We start from the raw sequence: 19,714 nt of genomic DNA, 5'->3' as shown, positions 1-19,714 counted from the left end.
CAGCTCAGAGTTAGGATGGTTGGCCAGAGAACTCCAGATACCGGCCTGTCTCTGTGCCTGTCCTCTGCTGCGGAGGCTGGCCTCAAACTCACAAAGATACGCTTGCCTTGGTCTCTCAAATGCCGGAATTAAAGATGTGCACCCGGCCCCCCACCCCAGCCCGTACGTGAATAGAGCTGATCATAGTGGCCTAGCTTGTAATCCCAGCACGGGACGTCGATGTAGAAAAAGCATGAGTTTGAGGTCATCTTCAGCTGTGCAGCAAGTTTGAGGCTAGCCTGGGCCGCACGAGACCCAACTCAAAACAAAACAAGGTACTGAACAGAAATTCATCATTTTAGTGACACAAATATGTTAGTCTCTTCTCTTCCGGTTGTTGTTTTATGGTCTCACTGTGTAGCCTAGGCTGACTGGGAACTTGCAGTCCTCCTGCCTCAGCCTCGCCAGTGCTGGGATACCAGGCAAGCACCACCACAGTTTGACTTTTGTGTCCCTTCTGGTAACCTCTACCTCCCACTGGAAGCTGCTCACTGGGATTCTCTCTTGCAGGGCTGGGAATGGCCACATGGAACAGGCCACCCCTGAGGCAGCCTCTGGCCACAGAGCCAGCTGCAGGAGGGGAGTCTCAGCAGCCCCTGGGCCGAGAGCTGACAGAGGCCAACCGCTTTGCCTATGCCGCCCTCTGTGGCATCTCTTTGTCACAGCTGTTTCCAGAACCTGAGCAAAGGTGAGCGTTTCTGTCTCTCAGAGGAAAGAAAAAGCCCAGGCTTCTTCAGGGAGGTGACCCCCAAAAGCCAGTTAGCTGCCAAGCCCCACAGTCAACCACAAGCCTCAGGACACATCCTAGCCTCCAGAAACCATAGTCTCCGAGGGGCTTGAGATGCCCCTTGTTCAGTTGTCGCTCATGTATGCTGTCCCCAAGCATCTTTGGAGCTCCTACTGGGTGCCAGGCACAATTTTCAGATCATGGATGGCATTGTATATATGATAAATGAGACAGACCCCATTCCTCCCCTCAGGTAGGTCACTGTCTATAGAAGACAAGAGATGTATTCATTCATAATGTGTGTTTATTGAGCACTTACCACGTGCTGGGCATAGTGCCAGCCTTGTAGATGAAACTGAAAAGCGTGAGACCTGGCTCCTGGGCCCTTGGTGCTTATTCCTGGGGTCACCCCCACCCCTGTAGATGTGACAGTGGTAAGCAGAGATGAGAAGGGGGGCTTCATGAGGGAAAGGAATGCTAGGTGCATGCGTGCATTTGATGTCTGTCCCTGCTGCTGCCCACCAGGTGTGGGCTTAAATCATGCATTTGGTGGCAGTGTAGTGGGATGGTTAGGAGCCTGCGCGTCAGTCTTCAAGGATGGGAGTGGAGGCAGAGTTTGGAGGCTGAAAGCGGCATGGAGGGAGGGTGCAGCAGAGTCCATCTGTTGGCGGTAGGGCAGAGCTGGTATGGGAACCTGCCTAATGTTAGGGTGAGGGAGAAGCAGGAGCTAACGGACTAACCCTGAGGAGGAAAGAGAGCCTAAATGTGAGAGATGTCCCTGTGAAAGGGACCACACAGTCTGATGTTCCCCCAAACACCCAGTGGCCTCCTGAACATACTGCCTGCCAGCCGGGGGTGGCCTCTGAGTGGTCTTCCCCAACCTGCCCTCACCCCATCAGGGTAATTAGGGCCCACTGTTCTGCATAGGGCACATGGCAACTTCCCCCAATTCCCAGTAGATTGCTTCCCAGACCCACCACCCCTGCACCCTGAGCTCCTTGGAAGGCAGAAGTCACCTTAGTCACCTTTGAATCCCAGGACCATCCCACAGTTCAGTGGCACCCTGGCCTTCAGTGAAGTCCCTGAAAAAAATGACAGCAGCTGATGGCTTCAGAAGCAAGGGAACCTTCCACAGGTTCACGCTCAGCTCTCATTACATCCTGTGACTTTGGGAGGGTGACTTGAGCAGGTGGGGAGCAGCAGTCTGGCTCTGCATCTGTAGGATAAGCATCACAATGCCTAGCACATAGTAGGTGCACAGTACATAGTTGCAGGTGTTGACCAGCTCTACATACTCCCTTTGCCCTCATTTGTAATGAGTCTTTTTCTGTCCCACCAGCCAGCTCCCAAATAACAACACAGAGACTTCTTATTCATTATGGAAGCTCAGCCTTAGCTTAGGCTTGTCCCATTAGCTCTTATAACTTAAATTAACCCATTTATATTAAACTATGTTTTGCCTCAGGGCTTTTTAACTTTCTTTCTTCTTGCACCTCCTCTCCATCTGGCTGGCGACTCTGCCTTTCTTTTTTCCAGAGTCCTCTCTGTCCCCGGAAGTCCCACTTAACCTCTTCCTGTCTAGCTATTGGCCGTTCAGCTCTTTATTACACCAATCATGGCAAATACATCTTCACAGAGTATACAGATATCCCACAACACTAGTTTCTTCATAATGTGAGGATAACAGTGGAACTCTTCCTGCAGCCAGGGTACTTTGGGGTACGAGTCCTAAACCACAGAACCAAAAAAGAGTAAGTGATAGGTTTCTTTTCCTTATGTGCTAAAAACAAACAAAGAAACCAAAGGTAGATAATTCCCAGTTGATGGGCTGCCTCCAGAGACACTTGCTTATTTATAAGATTCGTGATCACAAAATAACTGCTTCAGTTCTATATATCACATCTTCACAGGAATAGGCCCAAGGTGGGAGGACAGACAGACAGAAAGTCTTTCCTAATCTACCCCCCAACCTCCACCACTTCCCTAAGGCTTTCTTTTATGTCATTGGTTAGATCTTGTGAAAGGGACCACACAGGCTGATGTTCCCTCAAACACCCAGTGGCCTCCTGAATGTACTGCCTGCCAGCCTGGGGTGGCCTCTGAGTGGACTTCCCCAAGCTGCCCTTACCCCATCAGGGCAATTAGGATCCACTGTTCTACATAGGCATGTGGCCCTAGGTCACATAGCCAAGCCTCAGCCTTGGGATGGGGGGCAGCGCAGAGGAGGGAGTATTTGGCAGTTTTTGCCACCAGAGAAACAACTGCCACTGCATTGATGTCACAGGGGGTAGCAGGGCAGGGGATGTGTGTAAATGGCCTCTGGGGAACCTGGCCCAGAGCTACAGCCCTGCATCAAATTGGACATGGTGGCACAGGATTGCAATCCCAGCACTCGTGATGTGACGACGGGAAGATCAGGAGCTCAGAGCCATCCTCGCCCACATAGTAAACTTGAAGCCAGCCTGGGCTACGTAAGACCCTGTTTCAAATGATGATGATGGTGTCATCATTCCCATAGCCTCCATCTAGCAGTGAGAACATCTTGGGTATTCTGTTCCCAGGCGTCTTAGTTACTTTTCTCTTGCTGTGATCAACATCACGACCAACACAACTTATAGAAGAAAGTGCTTGATTGCCCTTGTGGTTTCCAAGGGTTAGAATCCATGGCTGCAAAGCAAAGGCATGGTGGCGGCAGCAACTGAGAGCTACCTCTCAGAGCTGCAAGCAGGAGGCAGAGAGCATGCTGGGGAATGGCAGGAGGCTTTTGAGACCTCAAAGCTCACTCCCAGTGACACACCTCCTCCAACAAGGCCACACCTCCTAATCCTTCCCCAACAGCCACCAACTGGGGACCAAGTATTCAGGTGCCTGAGACTTCTAAGGGACATCTCATCGAAACCACCTCACCAGGCAAGCCTGTGTCTGTCTCCTACAGGAGTCCAGCTTGCCAGGTGGTGGTGGCGCATGCCTGTAATCCCAGCACTCGGAAGGCAGAGCCAGGCGGATCTTTGTGAGTTTGAGGCCAGCCTGGGCTACCAAGTGAGTTCCAGGAAAGGCGCAAAGCTACACAGAGAAACCCTGTCTCGAAAAACCAAAAAAAAAAAAAAAAAGTTCAGTTCAACACCTACTCTGTCCCTTTCTTGTACCAAACCTGGGAAGCCTCCATCTTCCCAAAAGCTCCTTTAAGTAGATGAACCAGATAGCCCCCCCACACCTCCACCACCTCCACCACCTCCATCACCTCCATCTCCATCACCACCTCCATCTCCACCACCACCTCCACCATCACCACCACCACCACCACCACCTCCACCACCACCATCACCTCCACCACCACCACCACCTCCACCACCACCATCACCTCCACCACCACCACCACCTCCACCACCACCACCACCTCCACCACCACCATCACCACCACCATCACCACCACCACCACCACCACCACCACCACCACCTCCACCACCTCCACCACCATCTCCACTGCTGCCATCGCCACCATCACCACCAAGGACCCTCCAAAAGCAGGTCCTGATGCCCGCCCCCAACTGCAGGCCTGTCCTGGACACTACTAAAAGGACACTAGGGATGTGAATTCTGTTCCCGTGTCCCCAGCATTCTCCCTGGGCTCACTGTTTCCCATGCTGTGTTCCAAGTTGCTGCCCATCTGAATTTTAAGGCAGAACACACTTTTTTTTTTTTTAACTCTCTGTCCTTTTAAAGCCCAGATAGGCTGTTGGGTTCCGTTATCTTTGGAAAACATTCAGTAGCTGGGTTTTTGTCCTCCTGGGACATCAAAGCAAATGTCCCAAATATTTATTTCTTATCTGTCCTGTGAGCATCCCAGATGCTGCTCCTTACAATTGATTCAATTTATTCAGAATGTAAAGCCAGACGGGGCAGGGATGAAGAGCAGCAGGGGAATGCCTGCCTAGTTTGCATGAGGCTCAGTCCCGTACCACAAAAAGATAAATGAAAGAAAAAAAGACAAAAATAAAACCAAAGAAGCAGTATAGAGACAGGTGCAGCAGCTCCAGGCTCAGACCTCTCTCCTGCTGCATGCTCTGAGGCTGGAGAATCACAAGTTCAAGGCCAATCTGGGCTGGCTATATGCTGAGACCACGTCTCAGAAGTCAAAACTAGTTGGGTAGGCAAAGTTCAGCACAAATTCCTTCTGCCAAGGCTCAGGTATTTTTGGTTCTCAGGCTGTGGTTTGTGTCAGTTATTCAACCTCACTGTTGTGGACCCAAAGTGGCTACAACAAGAGCATAGCTGTGTGTCAATAAAACTTTATTCATAAAAGCAGGCGAGGGGCCAGATTCCTGAAGGCTATAATTTGTGGTCCGTGAGGGGAAGAACTTTGGAGGAAGAATGAGGAAGCCAAGATTCCAAGGAAGCCTTGCCTACGTTCCCCTTTGGGACCCTGGTCAGCTTGAACCCCAAAAGCCAGGTGCCCTGCCTGTAAGGACAATCTTAGTGAGTGACCAGCACATGATGACCCTGAGTGATGCAGTTGCTAAAGAGGGGCTGGCTCCATGGTGGGTAATCATGGCAGTGGGGATACAAGACAAATGTCTGAGCCTAGAGCTTAACATGTCTGCATCTAGGCTGCCACATCTGAGGGGACAGGCGTTGACATAAGACCTTCCTGGCCTCGTGGGGCCGTGGTAAGAATTCAAGTCTCTGTATGGAAAGACAGCTCAGGCAGACTCAGCTGCGTGCTGAGCGTCACTGCCTTTGCTGATGTTGTTTTGTTTCCTTTTTGATGGTGCTGGGGATGGAACCTGAGGCATTGCGCACATTATGCTTGCACTTTACCACCAAGCTAAACACCCCGACCATCATTGCCTTATTTTTTGTATTGCAACCCAGCCACCCATAGTTACAGCAATTACCAAGGCCCTGCCCATTTGACATACTGCTTAACTTGTTCATTTGCTATGCTGGCTATACACACACACACACACACACACACACACACACACACACACACATACACACACACACACTTCCACTAGACCATTGTGTTGTTTAGTTTTAACTGGCAACTTGACACAGCCTAGTATACCTGGGAGAAGTCTTAATGAAGAACTGTCCAGATGAGGGTGGCTTGTGGCTATGTCTGTGGAGGACTGTCTCGCTGTTAATTGATGTTGGAAGATCCCAGCCCACTGCGGGCAGCACCATTCCCTCCGCAGGGGGTCCTGAATAGTATAAGAGGAGAAAGCCAGCTGAGAGCAGCAAACAAGTAAGAGTCCATGGACTTGTTCCTTCTCTGTTTATGACTGCAGATACGATGTTTCAAGTTCCCCTCGTGACTTCCCCACAGTGGTGGACTGTAACCTGGAATTGTTAGCCATGTAAACCTTTTCTTCCCTGAGCTGCTTTTCGCCAGGATATTTTATCACGGCAACAGAAAAGGAACTAGAGCACCCATTATAGAAATACGTCGGTATGTGGTGCCTCACAGGTGCCCTTCTCAGCCCAGGACAGAGAGTAACTCTGTTGATCTTTCCGGCAGCCCTGTGAATTAGGTTTCCTCATCATCACAACTATTTTATATATTAAAAGTCCGAGGCATAGAGAGCTGGAGAAACCGATCCCAGGACCCCACAGCTGGCGGTAGCACTGGTGCTCTGCTCTTTAACCTTGTGCTCTTGTGACAAGATCGTTCTTTGGTTGTGAGCCTAGCCTTTAACGGCCGAGCCATCTCTCCAGCCCAACAAGATAGTTCTTTGGGTCTTTCTTGACAGATGCCAGGCTAGACTACTCCCTTGGCCCTGAGTCATTCCTCTACTACATTGACTGGTCCGTTGTGTTCACCCACTTAATCATTCCTGAAGACATCGCCATCCACACCCACCTGCTATCCCCGGGATGACCCAGTGGGAAGTGAGTTATCTATCAGGAGGCCATCACGGGAGATAACATTTACTGCAGGTCTGCAGATGCCACACACTGTTCCTGTCATCTTATCTTCTTATATAACTCCCGGGGTGGGTCCCAGTGTTACCTACCTTTTACAGCCTTAGAAAATAAGAAAGGTGAAGTGGGTTCTCTGAGGATTTCCCAGGATGGCTGGATGTCACAGTCCAATTCTCACCCTTTCCTCCCTCTCTCCTTCAGTCACCTGTCCGTCAGTTACCCTGCTGACTAGCATTGCTCAGACATTTTCTGCTTGCTGTATTCTGCCTTGGGAAGCTAGTCTCTTGAACCCATTTTACAGATAAGTAATTCAGGGGCACAGACAGAGGACAAGCTACCTTCCCAAGTTGCTGTGGCTCTCTTGTTCTCCTCAGAGGAAGGAAGGAGGGACTGTTAGCACAGCCCTGAGCTCTCTATGACCTTTGGGGCCTGCCCCAGCTGTACAGGACTGCGTTTCCAAGATGTCACCTGACTCCCCAGGATCCCTGGCACAGAGTCACCCCTTGAAACCACTGTGTGTGGGGGGAGGAACCCATCTTCAGAACTTCCGCTAGGGTCAATGGCAGTGGCAGTTGAGGTGTCCCTCAAGGTGGCAGCTTGCTGCCCTCCCTCTGCCGAGCTCCGCCCCCTCCTTCCCTTCTGTAGGTGCTGGTCCTAGGTGGGGGAGCAATAATCTCCCTTCAGACCAGGTTCTGGTGGCAGCAAAGCCAGGGTCTGGCCCCCAGCTCCCACCCCACACCCTGATGGCACTAGCTGTAAAGCTCTCTCTGCCCCGCAGCAGCTGTAAGGAATGGGCTGGGTGGCGTAAGGGGGGACTCCTTAGGTTCCTTCACCACCAGCAATCTCTAAATATTTCCAGGAGTCCACCATGGTCTTGCCAGTTTCCCTACAGGAGCAGAGTCCAGGACTGGAAGCCCAGGGCAGTGTTTACAGGCTGGAACTCCGCTTTCAGAGTTTAAATGAGGAATCTAGACTTCAACCTTTTCCCTTTTCTTTACTTCCTGATGAATTCTATTCCCCACAGCCCACCACCCTTCGCCAAAACCTCAGCCCTTTCCAGAGGGCAGCCTGCATCAGACGTCTAGTGTGGACTCTGCTGTGGTCCCCAAGAAGATACAGTGTGCTTCTATCTCAGATCATGGGGCTCCCAACTCTCCACAGTGGCCCCGCTGCCCCCTAGCAGTCCCCATGGCAGCACACCTGCTGGGGTGAGCGTTCCCTTTGCAGCGGACGTCTTTCCAGAAATGAGTCCGTGGTGACATCCAGGCACATCTCCTGGTTTCCCAGGGTTGCTGTCCAGGTCTGCAGGTGGACCTAGGGTTGCTTAGCACATGGTCCCTCCCTCTGTCCTCACACATCACACCACTCTGGGGGTGACTTCTGTCCCTTGATTCCTTATTCCCCATCGTGGTTCAGGTCACACAGGTGGCAGCAGCTGGCACCTTCATTCCTGTGGTTCATGTGCCTCTTGGTAAAAAGTCTTGGCATGAACTGAAGGCAGGAGCTGTGTCACCTGAGATTCCATTCACACTGTCTCTGTGTTTCCTGGACCTGAGTCACAGGCTGACATATGTGACCCTGTCCATCCACTGTGGGCTCTCCAGGCCGTGTTCTCCAGAGGGCTGGGATCTAACTACATCTTTTATAGTTCCTTCTGCACAGAATTTGTGACGGGCCTGGTAAAATGGCTGCATTTGTCCGAAGCTGTCCTCCCAACCATGACTGCCTTTGCCAGCGGCCTGGGAGGTGAAGAAGCCGACATCTTTGCTCAGACTTTACTGAAGGACCCCATCCTGAAAGGAGACCCATCAGCAGTCACTCAGGTGCACTGGCCCCTGGGTGGCAGCTCACAACCATCTATAACTCTAGCTCCAAAGGCTCTGACGCCCTCTTCCAGGCTTCACGGGCACTGCACACATGTGGTGCACAGAGATAGATGCATACAAAACACCCATATGCATAAAATAAAAATAAGTCAAAAAATATTCCAGCCTCCCCCTCCCAACTGGAAGTCTTACAAGCACTTCTGGTTGTTAGCATTTTGGACATGGGGTACTCAGCCTGTGTCACATGCCCCAGGAGGTTGTTTGAGAATTAAATGTGCTAACCTCTGTAAAGGCAAGATCCCATTATAAGCACTCTGAGTGTTAAATGGGTAGTGATGGTTCCTACCATGACCATTCAGCATCACTGTAATATATCACAATGGAGTACTGGACCATGCGCCACCCCAGCCCATGTGACTGAGTTGGAGGGAAATGACTCATTCTCCGTCCCCAGCAGCCCCAAGGCTGGAATATTTACGCACATATTATAAGGTATCTTTAGATGAGACATGCATACTATGCACAAAATTGACACATGTGTCCTGTGCATCTTATACACATAGTCTGGGGGTAATTTTATACATTTTTAATACTTTTGGGCATAGTACCACAGTTCACAATATGGAATTTTTTTCACTTGAAAAATTTTTGGAACTGGGAGTGAGTTACTGGAGGGATGGTTCAATCAATAACAACACTTGCTGCTCCTATAACTCCAGTTCTGGGGAATGCAGTGCCCTCTTCTGGCCTTCTCAGGTTCCTGCACACGTATGGTGCACATAAATTCACACATGCTCACATGCATACACTAAATAAATAAATCTTTAAAAATGTATATATAGTTTTGGAATTGGGATGTTTTTAATTAGGATGTTTAACCTGGGTAATCATCCCTACTTTGTAGTTGAGGAGACTGAGGCATAGAGAGGTTAAGTCACTTGCCCCAGGTCACACAGCTCATAAGTAACCAAAACCAGGATTCGAACCTTGGTGGTCTGCCCCTAGAGCCTGCATTCTACCAAGTTATGACTTTTTTCTGAAGCAGCAGCTTTGCTGTGTGGCCTTGAGCATGTCACTCACCCTCTCTGAGTGCAGTTTAAGTAGGCAGAAGCTGTGACAGACATGGGCTGCTGGTGGCCACGTGCACAGGGAGGAAGCAGGGCCTTCCCCTCCTCGCCTTGGCCTGCTTATTCACTTACGTGCACAGTGGCTACCTGGCTCACCACTGTTAGGCCATCTCCACTTGATAGGACTCAGTGCTCGTCTGTCGCGTGAGCTGGGTGGTGGGCTGTCAGCACTTCACTGATAACTGTCTCCTTTCCCCACAGGACCTCCTCAGCTTCTCACTCAAGGATGGTAAGTGGATTTGCTGCCTTTGTGATGTGGGTGCAGGGCAGCCGGTGACCATGCCGCACCTGTGTCTGCCCCAGGGTGTCACCGTGTGATATTGATGGGGCTTTTTAAATTTCTGCCTCATAACCCTCAAGTCTGTCCCCTTCCCCCCACTCATTGTCCTGAGGCTGCCTAGATGACAGCGGGGGTCTCCTCCCTGTCACTCCAGCCAGTTCCCTGCTCTCTCTCCACTTACATCTCAACGATGTTTCCAGAGGAGTGTCTGGCCACCCTTGTCTCCCTGCCCCATACCCACCATGGGATTCCAGCACATCCAATATGGCCCCAAAGCCCCAGTGGGCTTCACATCCTCTCTCCCACCTCCTCCTCCAATACAGTCAAGTCGCAGCCCCAAGTGTGGCTTCTACCAGCTGTGGCTCCTTGTAACTCCCTGGTGTCCGGTGCTTTCTGCGCCTTGGAATCCTTGCACACACCCTCCCCTGACCCTTTCGCATACACTCTCCGGGCTGGGCACCATGACTCGCTGTCCCGGGTCCACCCACTTGCTCCGTCCTGGCATGTCAGTGTCTGTTCTCACGGCTGTGACAAATGTCTGGTAGAAGTGACTTAAGGGTGGCAGGGTTGATTTCGGCTCACAGTCTGGGGGCACAGCCCATCGTGGTAGGGAAGGCACGGGAGCAGGAGACTGGAGTAGCTGGTGGCATTCCAGTCACAGTCAGGAGGCAGAGAGCTCAATACTGGTCCCCTGTCTGTGTTCTCCTTTTTATTCAATCCAAAACCCCAGCCCATGTGCTACCCACTTGGGGTGACCTTCCTCCCTCAGTTAAACCCATCTGGAAACACCCTCACAGACATGCCCAGAGGTTATTCAGTGAAGATTAACCCTCTCAGTACCACCCTCATCAATGTGATACCCTAACACATAATTTTTAGTGGTAACGTTCTACCCATAGACCTCAATGTCTATAGCCGTCTCATAATGCAACATGTATTTAGTTCACCTTAACAGTTCTAACAGTGTTCAGAAGTCCAAAGTCTCCTCTGATGCTCAAGGTGATTTTAACTATAAGTCTCTGTAAATCCGAAAAAAAAAATAAAGTTATGGTGGTGGTACATATCTTTAATCCCAGCACTCAGGAGGCAGAGGCAGGAGGATCTCTGTGAGTTTGAGGCCAGCCTGGTCTACAGAGTGAGTTCCAGGACAGCCAGAGCTACACAGAGAAACCCTATTTTGAAATATATAAATGTGTATATATATATATACATATATACATATACATATACATACATATACATATACATACATATATATATACACACACTCCCAATATACAAAGACACAGAGAGTAAGCATTCCCATTCCCAAAGGAAGGAGTGGGGGCAGAGAGAGGCTAGAATGGGCCAATCAGAACCAAAACCCAAGGAGGACAAGGAGCGTATCCTGCCACCCCACATCTGACATCCGGAGCTTTCAGCGGTCCCTCCTCATGTGACTCCTGTGCCCCAGCAAGCTTCAGCAGCCCGCCTCTCCAGCTCTGCCCCCTGCGGCACAGAGGTCTCTTTTGGGCACACTTCACTCCGTGTACAGGAGCTTTCCTTGGCTTATGTCTCGTGGCCTTGGTTTTCTCCACCCTTTTTGGAATCTCCATTGGATTTTAGGATTCACCTTCACAGCTTCATCCAATGGTTGGTCTCAGGACCTCCTTCTAGGGAATCTAAGTGCCACACATTACCTAGAGTCCACAGCTTTCTGGAACTTCAATGCAAGCTTCCATGACCCAGTAACTCATGCATTGTGCATACCCTCTGTTAGGGTTTCTATGGCTGTGATGAAACTCCATGATCAGAAAGCAAGTTGGGGAGGAAAGGGTTTATTCGACTTTACAGTTCCACATTGTAATTCATCATTGAAGGAAATCAGGACAGGAACTCAAACAGGCCAGGAACCTGGAGGCAGGAGCTGATGCAGAGGCCATGGAGGGGTGCTGCATTTACTGGCTCGTTCCTCATTTGCTGCTCAGCCTGCTTTCTTATAGAAGCCAGGACCATCAGCCCAGTGATGGCCCTTCCCCACCAATCACTAATTAAGAAAATGCCTACAGCCAGATCTTACGGAGACATTTTTTAATGAGGTCCCCTCCTCTCAGATGACTTACTTGTGTCAAGTCAACATAAAACTGTCCCCCACAGCTGCTGAATAGTGGGTGTCTCCTCTATATCTAGGGCCTGAACCTGAGAAACCACTTCTAGGAAGTTGAATTCAAGCTGAGAAAGCCTCCTGACATTCAGTTTGGGCTTTTTTTCAAATAAATGTTCATTTTCACAAGTTGGAGTCTTTCATAGATGAGGTCTTCAAACTCTCCAGAATGGCCCATTATGCCCGGCTTACAGCATTCTAGACCTCTCTAGCCTGCAGGTCAGACTCTTCCAAAGGCCTATGGGCCGCACTGTGGAGTACAGGGATCCCTGTCGGTGTGCTTTTCTTGCATCAGTTGTATTCTTCTTACTGCTATGACAAAGGGCCTGAGCAAAACAACCTAAGGATACTCTGCTGGTGGGAAAGACACCACAAGAACGTGGTTTTCCCAGGGTGAGGCTCATTCATTTCATTCCAGGTGTTCATCTCCCAAGTGTGAGAGATTCAACTGCAGAATTTATGGTTGTGGGGGACCATTTTCCCCTGTGTTTAAAATAGAGCATTGGAGCTGGAGAGATGGTTCAGTGGTTAAGAGCACTGGCTGCTCTTCCAGATGACCTGGATTCAAATCCAGCACCTCTCTGACCTCCTTGGTCACTGCACACATATGGTACACATACACACATGCAGTCAAAACACCCACCCACATTAAAAAGTTTTAAAAAACCCACCAGCTCAAGGAAGAAAGGGTTTATTTTTTAATGAAAAAAAAAGAAATAAAAGGAAGGACCTGACTCTTCCTAGGTATGGTAGAAGAGAAGGCTTATTGTAGATAAGAAAGAGAGCAGAGGCAGAGGCAGGGGCATCTGGGAGAGTCCAGAGTGAACATGACCCTGTTCTGGGCCATGTGAAGGGATGAGAGAGGGGAGAGCCAGGAGAGTGCAGGGTAGACAAAAGAACCGGTAACCAAAATGGCTGGATTATGTAGGGAAGGGCAGCCCAACTACTGGGTTGGAGAAGCTTAGGGCAGAGGGGCGGGGTATGCCAGCCATGCCCTGTAACAGGTAGGAACTGAGGGATGCTGGGAGAACCTGGTGGCCAGGTCCGCTTTGATATGTCAGATAGGCACCTCAGCCATTTGTCCCAAGTTTGAGACCTAACAATTTGGGCTCCTAGTTCCAGGATACATACAGTCCATCATGGAGGGGATGGCATGGTGATGAAAGCCTTTCTGGCTGTAGTGGGAAGAACATGAGGCAAGGTCACATGACACCTGCAGTCAGGAAGCAGAGAACATGGATGCTCACTCACATCTAGCTGGCTTTCTCCTTTCTCTCTATTCTGGGCTGGCCTTCCCTCCTCGGTTAAAGTTTGCCAGAAACAGCCCCACAGTGATTCCAAATCCAGTCAGACTGATGAAGAAGTTAAACTGCCACACAAGGGGAAGCCACTGGGTCTCTCAGTGTGGGCAACAAAGTAGCTTTGCACTTTCTTATGTGACCCTTGGTAACCACTTCCTTGCCACTGGGAAGCTTCCAGTAGGTTCAGCATAGCACCAGGCTCTTAGCAAACTCCTGTTGAATAAGTTTGGGAAATAGTTCTCTTTATGGAGGAAGGCAGTTCAGGGCCGTTCAACCATTTCATCTGCCAGAGTTAATGAGTGGCAAGGCCTGTGTTAGCTTCCTGTGGCAAAGTGCTGCTGTCCACCTGACTTCTCTGTACCCTCTGAGAGGCCATGAGTCTGAAATGCAGACAGCGGAGTGGCACTCCCCCTGGAGGCTCTAATGAGATCCTTCATGTCTCTTTCAGTTTCTGTTTACTGTCGGAGCACCTTGGTCTGGGTCCCAATCCCTTTCTGGCCTTCCCAAGGACTTTGCCTTCTTCCCTTCTATGTATCTCTTGGAAGGACACCTGATCAAGACCTTATCTCGAGAGCTTTAGTTTGATATCTGAAAAAGTGTCTTTCTGACATAAAGTCACTTTCCATCCCAGGGACATTTTAATTGGGGTGGGAGGTGGGGCAAACTGTAGCTGTAAGGTTCTCTGATCCTGCCCAGCCCCGCAGTCAAGATGAATCTCTCCTACTGGCATCCCACAGCTGCTTGGTCCCAAGTAAACACACAGAGGCTTATATTGTTTGCAGACTGTATAGCCTATGGGTCAGGCTTCTTGCTAGCTAGCTCTTCTTACTTAACTCAACCCATTTCTATTAATCTATATGTTGCCATGTGGCCGTGGCATTACTTCTCTGCTGGCATCTTGTACAGCTACATTTTTGTGTCCCACATTGGGCACCAGATAAAGCAATAAATCCATGGGAGTCTGTTTAAAAAGTGTTAGGGAAATTTATTAAGGTAAATTGAGGAAATATACTCAGGAATACAGAACGAAGCAGACAGCTGAAGTCATCCTCTGATCTGACCAGGAGTGAATCCACCTCGCAGGATCAGAACTCTATTGGGTGATAGATGGATGGATGGATGGATGGATGGATGGATGGATGGATGGATGGGTTAGATGGATGGATGGATGGATGGATGGATGGGTTAGATGGATGGATGGATGGATGGATGGATGGATGGGTTGGATGGATGGATGGATGGGTTAGATGGATGGATGGATGGATGGATGGATGGATGGATGGGTTGGATGGATGGATGGATGGATGGATGAGTGGATGGATGGATGGATGGATGGGTTAGATGGATGGATGGATGGATGGATGGATGGGTTGGATGGATGGATGGATGGGTTAGATGGATGGATGGATGGATGGATGGATGGGTTAGATGGATGGATGGATGGATGGATGGATGGATGGATGGATGGGTTGGATGGATGGATGGATGGATGGATGGGTTGGATGAGTGGATGGATGGATGGATGGATGGATGGATGGATGGATGGGTTGGATGGATGGATGGATGGATGGGTTGGATGAGTGGATGGATGGATGGATGGATGGATGGATGGATGGGTTAGATGGATGGATGGATGGATGGATGGATGGATGGATGGATGGATGGGTTGGATGGATGGATGGATGGGTTAGATGGATGGATGGATGGATGGATGGATGGATGGATGGGTTAGATGGATGGATGGATGGATGGGTTGGATGGATGGATGGATGGATGGATGGATGGATGGATGGATGAGTGGATGGATGGATGGATGGATGGATGGGTTAGATGGATGGATGGATGGGTGGATGGATGGATGGATGGGTTGGATGGATGGGTTAGATGGATGGATGGATGGATGGATGGGTTGGATGGATGGATGGATGGATGGATGGATGGATGGATGGATGGGTTGGATGGATGGATGGATGGATGGGTTGGATGAGTGGATGGATGGATGGATGGATGGATGGATGGATGGGTTGGATGGATGGATGGATGGATGGGTTGGATGAGTGGATGGATGGATGGATGGATGGATGGATGGGTGGATGGATGGGTGGGTTGAATGAGTGGATGGAAGGATGAGAGGAAAGAAGGAGAGGGGACAAAGGAAGCAGAGTGATAGGCAGATGGTCTTTCTTCAGAGAACAAGCCTAGATCAGAGCTGTCAGCCCCTCTGAACATCCTTCTCCTCCAGAGGCTGACTGGGGTTGCCCAGCAGGGAGACTGGATTTCTCCCTGTGTGGGGCAGGATGAATAATCATAGAATCAGCCCAGGATATCAACATGAAAGGCCACATTTCTCAAAACTTGCTGGAAAATTGACCTTTCCTGACAGGAATCTGGGGATGATTGTTACAAAGCAATGCTATATTGGCAACTGGGTGGGTTCCCAGTCATGCTCTTTTATCCTGTAGTACCTCACAAGGCTGTTTGCCCACACAACTGTAAAAACCAGCCATGCAGCGCAGGTAACCAGCCTGAGCTGGCAGCTCTCGCCCAGCGGGCTCTGTGGATGTTTGGAGCAGAGGGTCCTACGTGGTAGGGCATCCTGCCTGCTGTGGGGCGTCAAGCAGCCTCCCTGACCTCTATCCATTAGATGTCAATAGCACATCCCATGTGACCGTCAACAGGGTCTCCAGGGCTGGGGAGACCGCTCGGTCAGTAGAGTGCTGGCCGCACAAGTGTGAGGATCTGAGTTCGGATCTCCGGCACCCACGCAAAAGCCAAGCACAGTAGCAATCCTCTAAATTAGGCACTGGGGATATGGAGACAGGCAGATCGTTGAAGCTCATTAGCCGGCCAGCCTGCCTAGCTGAATCAGTGAGCTTTAGGTCCCATGAGAGGAAAACTGAGGAAGACAGCCAATGTCTCATATATGTGCTTATGCATCCACCCACACAATGTCAGTGCCACATCAAAATGTTGCTATCACAGTTGAGACCTGTTTATTTGCACTCAGTAATCCTTACAAGTCATTCAAGTTGCTCTTTGGTCCCTTTATATAGATTGTGAGTTATTGCATAGTATGTAACCTCAGCTACTGAAATCCATACTGTTGTCCCTGCTTACAGGCAGGAAATCAAGGCCCCAGAGGTTAAGCAGGTAGCCCAGGGTTACATCTCAAAGTTCCATTTAAGGCAGCGTGAACCTCAGTGTGAACTCTGAATCAGAACCAGGGCAGCTGAACCCTGAGTTTTGCCCTCTGCACTCTCGGTACCTATCACGGATCCCCCACGGATCAATAGAAAGCCCGCGCCCCCTGCACGTGCATGCACGTGAGCCATAGCAGCGTGTGCCTTACATTCGACTCTACTTTCTGTGAGAAGTCTTTCTGGAGGGATTGCACTGCTTCCCGCTAGTGATCAAGGCTTTGTGAAGTGAGGCAGGCCTGGCTGAAATGTCCCTCCTGTGACCGAATTGCTGAGTTCCCTGGCTGTATCCTTGAGATGTGGGCAATTGATTATTTTGCAACATCCCGCTTCCTCTATTCAGCAAATAAGCTCTGAACTGCTGCTGTGTACACAGGCCCTGCACAAGGCCCTGGGAACAGTTCCTATAGCAGAATTCACTGGGTGCCTGCTGGATGCCTGGCTCCCAGCTGAGAACTTCCTTTCCAAGCACTCTTTGGTAGAAGCTGCACAATCCCCTAGGGGACAGGTGCAATGGCTGTCCCCATCTTACGGAAGAGGACAGTATGGCACAGAGGATAGAGTAACTGGTCTGAGACCATATAGCTGGAAGCCAAGTGGTGGGGTTCTAACCCTGAAGCGTCACCCACAATCCATCCCTTGCTGTACTGCCTTCAGGCCTGAATGACACAGGCATGCATGCAGCTACATGGCTGGCATGGCCTCTGAGGAGGCTGAGCTGGAGGCAGCCTCTGAAGTCTATCTCTGTGCCCTTTGCCCTAGCCATAGGCAATCCACAAATGGGATCGAAATATGGGGCGGCTTCTCTTTCACAGGAGAATTTTCACTTAGAGTAAGAAAAGGGATAAATAATAAATATTCCTGGAAGTGCATAGTCGGGAAAGCTGGTGAATAGGGAGCTAGCAGAGCAGCAGGCAGGCCAGCGGGTGCATGAGGGGTGCAGTGGGTCTGGGAGGGGTGTCCCCAGACCCTGGGAAGAAGAGAGTTCAAGGACATAGCTCTTGCACAGCAGCAGGCAGCTCACAGCCTTGCTCGAAGCCCCAGCTCGGAGGCGGCTGTTCAGTGTGACGTACTAGAGAGGATGGACACGGTTGTGCCTTGTTCTTTACCGTGCAGAACCATCTTACAGGTGGCAGGATGAGTAATACTAGGGACAGTCGGGCGGTGCATGCCTGTAATCCAGCCCTCGGGATACAGAGGCTGGAGGACTGAGAATGGGCTACAGTAAGTCTTTGCCTTTAAACAAAACAAACAGCAATTCTGAGTGCCTTTGGTTGTGTGCTTCATGCCCCTAGTGCTGGCCAGACCCAGGAGCCTCCTGTTATATCTCAACAAAGCCAGATTTAAAACATATTCTTGGGGCCAGATGTAGCATGCCCAAGACCCTAGGTTCCATCCTAGTGCTCACACACACACACACACACACACACACACACACACACACACACAGCTGGGGTCAAGGGCATGGCCTGCTTCTCTACCAAGGAGCCAATGGTCCTGAGCAAGTGACCCAGCCTAGTGCGGTTTCCTCTGACATGGTGGTGTGAATGCCTGCCTGCTCAGGAAGTTGAGAAGGTTTGAGAAAGCAGGGTAGAACAAAAGTATAGCTCAGAATGTGGCCCAGAGTAGGCAGTAGAGAACTGAAACTTCTAGATTAGTGTGATTACAAATCACAGGATTCTTTTTTTTTTTTTCCGAGACAAGGTTTCTCTGTGTAGTTTTGGTGCCTGTCCTCGATCTCACTCTGTAGACCAGGCTGGCCTCGAACTCAGAGATCCGCCTGGCTCTGCCTCCCAAGTGCTGGGATTAAAGGCATGCACCACCACCGCCCAGCAATCTATGTTCTTTTATGTGTCTCAGTTACCTTGACTTTGTAATGCCCATGCTGCTTGCTCTACACCCCTGGTGTCTCCACTACCTTCTTCCCAGCATTCTCTATGCCCGGATATCCTGCCTAGCTATTGGCCGTTCAGCTTGTTATTAAACCAACTACAGTGACATATCTTTACATGGTAAAGATATCAGATATCTCACAACAAGAGGCAGACAGTAAAAATGTAGGCAATTGAAACCACCAACATATTTGTTTTTGTTTGTTTGAGACAAGGTCCCAAGATGATCCTCCTGCTTCTACCTCCCAAGTGCTGGGGTAACAGGCATGCAGGATGGAAGCCAGGGCTTCGTGCATGTCAGGGAAGTGCTCTATCCACTGAGCTACATCCCCAGCTCCAGAACTGCCCATCTAAATGGTGATCAGTAGGACTTGCTGCTGCTGAGGCAGGGCCATGGTGTGGCATCCACAAGGGCTTCCCAGAGGAGGTGACCCCTGAGAAGGAACTGAGCGATGCATAAACCTCAGACAGAGTGTTCTAATCATCGCCAGAGCTGGGCTCATAATAAGGGCTTGGGGGAGGGGCTTAGCCAGTTATGCTCTGTGCCCCACCCCCATGTCCCCCAGGAAGGAAAGACTCTGAGTTCCTGAAAAAAATATCTCACATAGAGGTGGCAAAGGCCTTTTGTGTCATGTGGGGCTGTGGACACAGCAGAGAACCTGGTGGGCCAAGAGGACTGTGATGTGTCAGCGAGTGCAGCTACTAAGCCAGGCATGAAGACACAGAACGGAGCAGGCAGAGAGCCCTGCCCTGTGGGACCGACATGCTAATGGGCCAAGCCAGACAAGAGTCTACACAATTGTGGGAAGCAGAATGACTGAGCCTGGGCTGCTCTTGGTGAGCAGCCAGTGGCCTTTCCAAGGAGTCGATATTTAAGTTGAAGCGTGACCGGTGGACAAGGGCCAGCCTGGCAGTGCACTGGGGGAGGGGCTTTGCAGACAGCAAGCATGCACGTATAAAGGGCCTGAGGTCAGCACACACTCGACTTCTGGGCTTGACTGATGGCTGATGCCTGATGGCTGATGTCTGAAACAAAGACAGGTAGTAGAGGATGCCAGGGAAGCTCTCAGGCGGGGCCTGGGAACAAGATGTGTTGGTTTTTTTCTAAAGATATTGGGAGCTGTTGGGAGTTTTAAGCTGGGACAGAAAATGATCTGATAGAAGGTTTTAATGGATCTTTCTGGCTGCCATGGGGAAAATGGAATGCACGAGGCCAGCATGAAAAAAGGAGGAGCCAGCAGGGGGACTGGAGACAGG

At 50.3% G+C, this 19,714-nt stretch overlaps 1 protein-coding gene across 9 annotated transcripts in view; it reads left to right on the top strand.

The window, feature by feature from the left end:
- The window catches only part of Tmco4 (transmembrane and coiled-coil domains 4), an 82,714-nt gene that overhangs the window by 13,581 nt on the left and 49,419 nt on the right, over positions 1-19,714 (top strand). For 8 of the 9 annotated variants that reach the window (XR_008213529.1, XR_008213530.1, XM_052715241.1 and 5 more), the window contains 3 exons: positions 550-727; positions 8,340-8,514; positions 9,846-9,873. Coding sequence is in view for 7 of the 9 variants with exons in the window: in XM_052715239.1 (XP_052571199.1) it covers positions 550-727; positions 8,340-8,514; positions 9,846-9,873 (381 nt within the window). In the remaining 2 variants the exon portion in view is untranslated. Of the gene's footprint in view, positions 1-549; positions 728-8,339; positions 8,515-9,845; positions 9,874-19,714 lie in introns of those variants that run through there. The other variant, XM_052715243.1, reaches the window with a different exon arrangement.

This window comes from Peromyscus californicus, unplaced genomic scaffold (genome assembly GCF_007827085.1).
Source record: "Peromyscus californicus insignis strain IS unplaced genomic scaffold, ASM782708v3 Scaffold_5__1_contigs__length_169319896, whole genome shotgun sequence".
Taxonomy (NCBI): Eukaryota; Metazoa; Chordata; class Mammalia; order Rodentia; family Cricetidae; genus Peromyscus; species Peromyscus californicus.
This window is presented reverse-complemented; position numbering and strand designations above follow the sequence as displayed.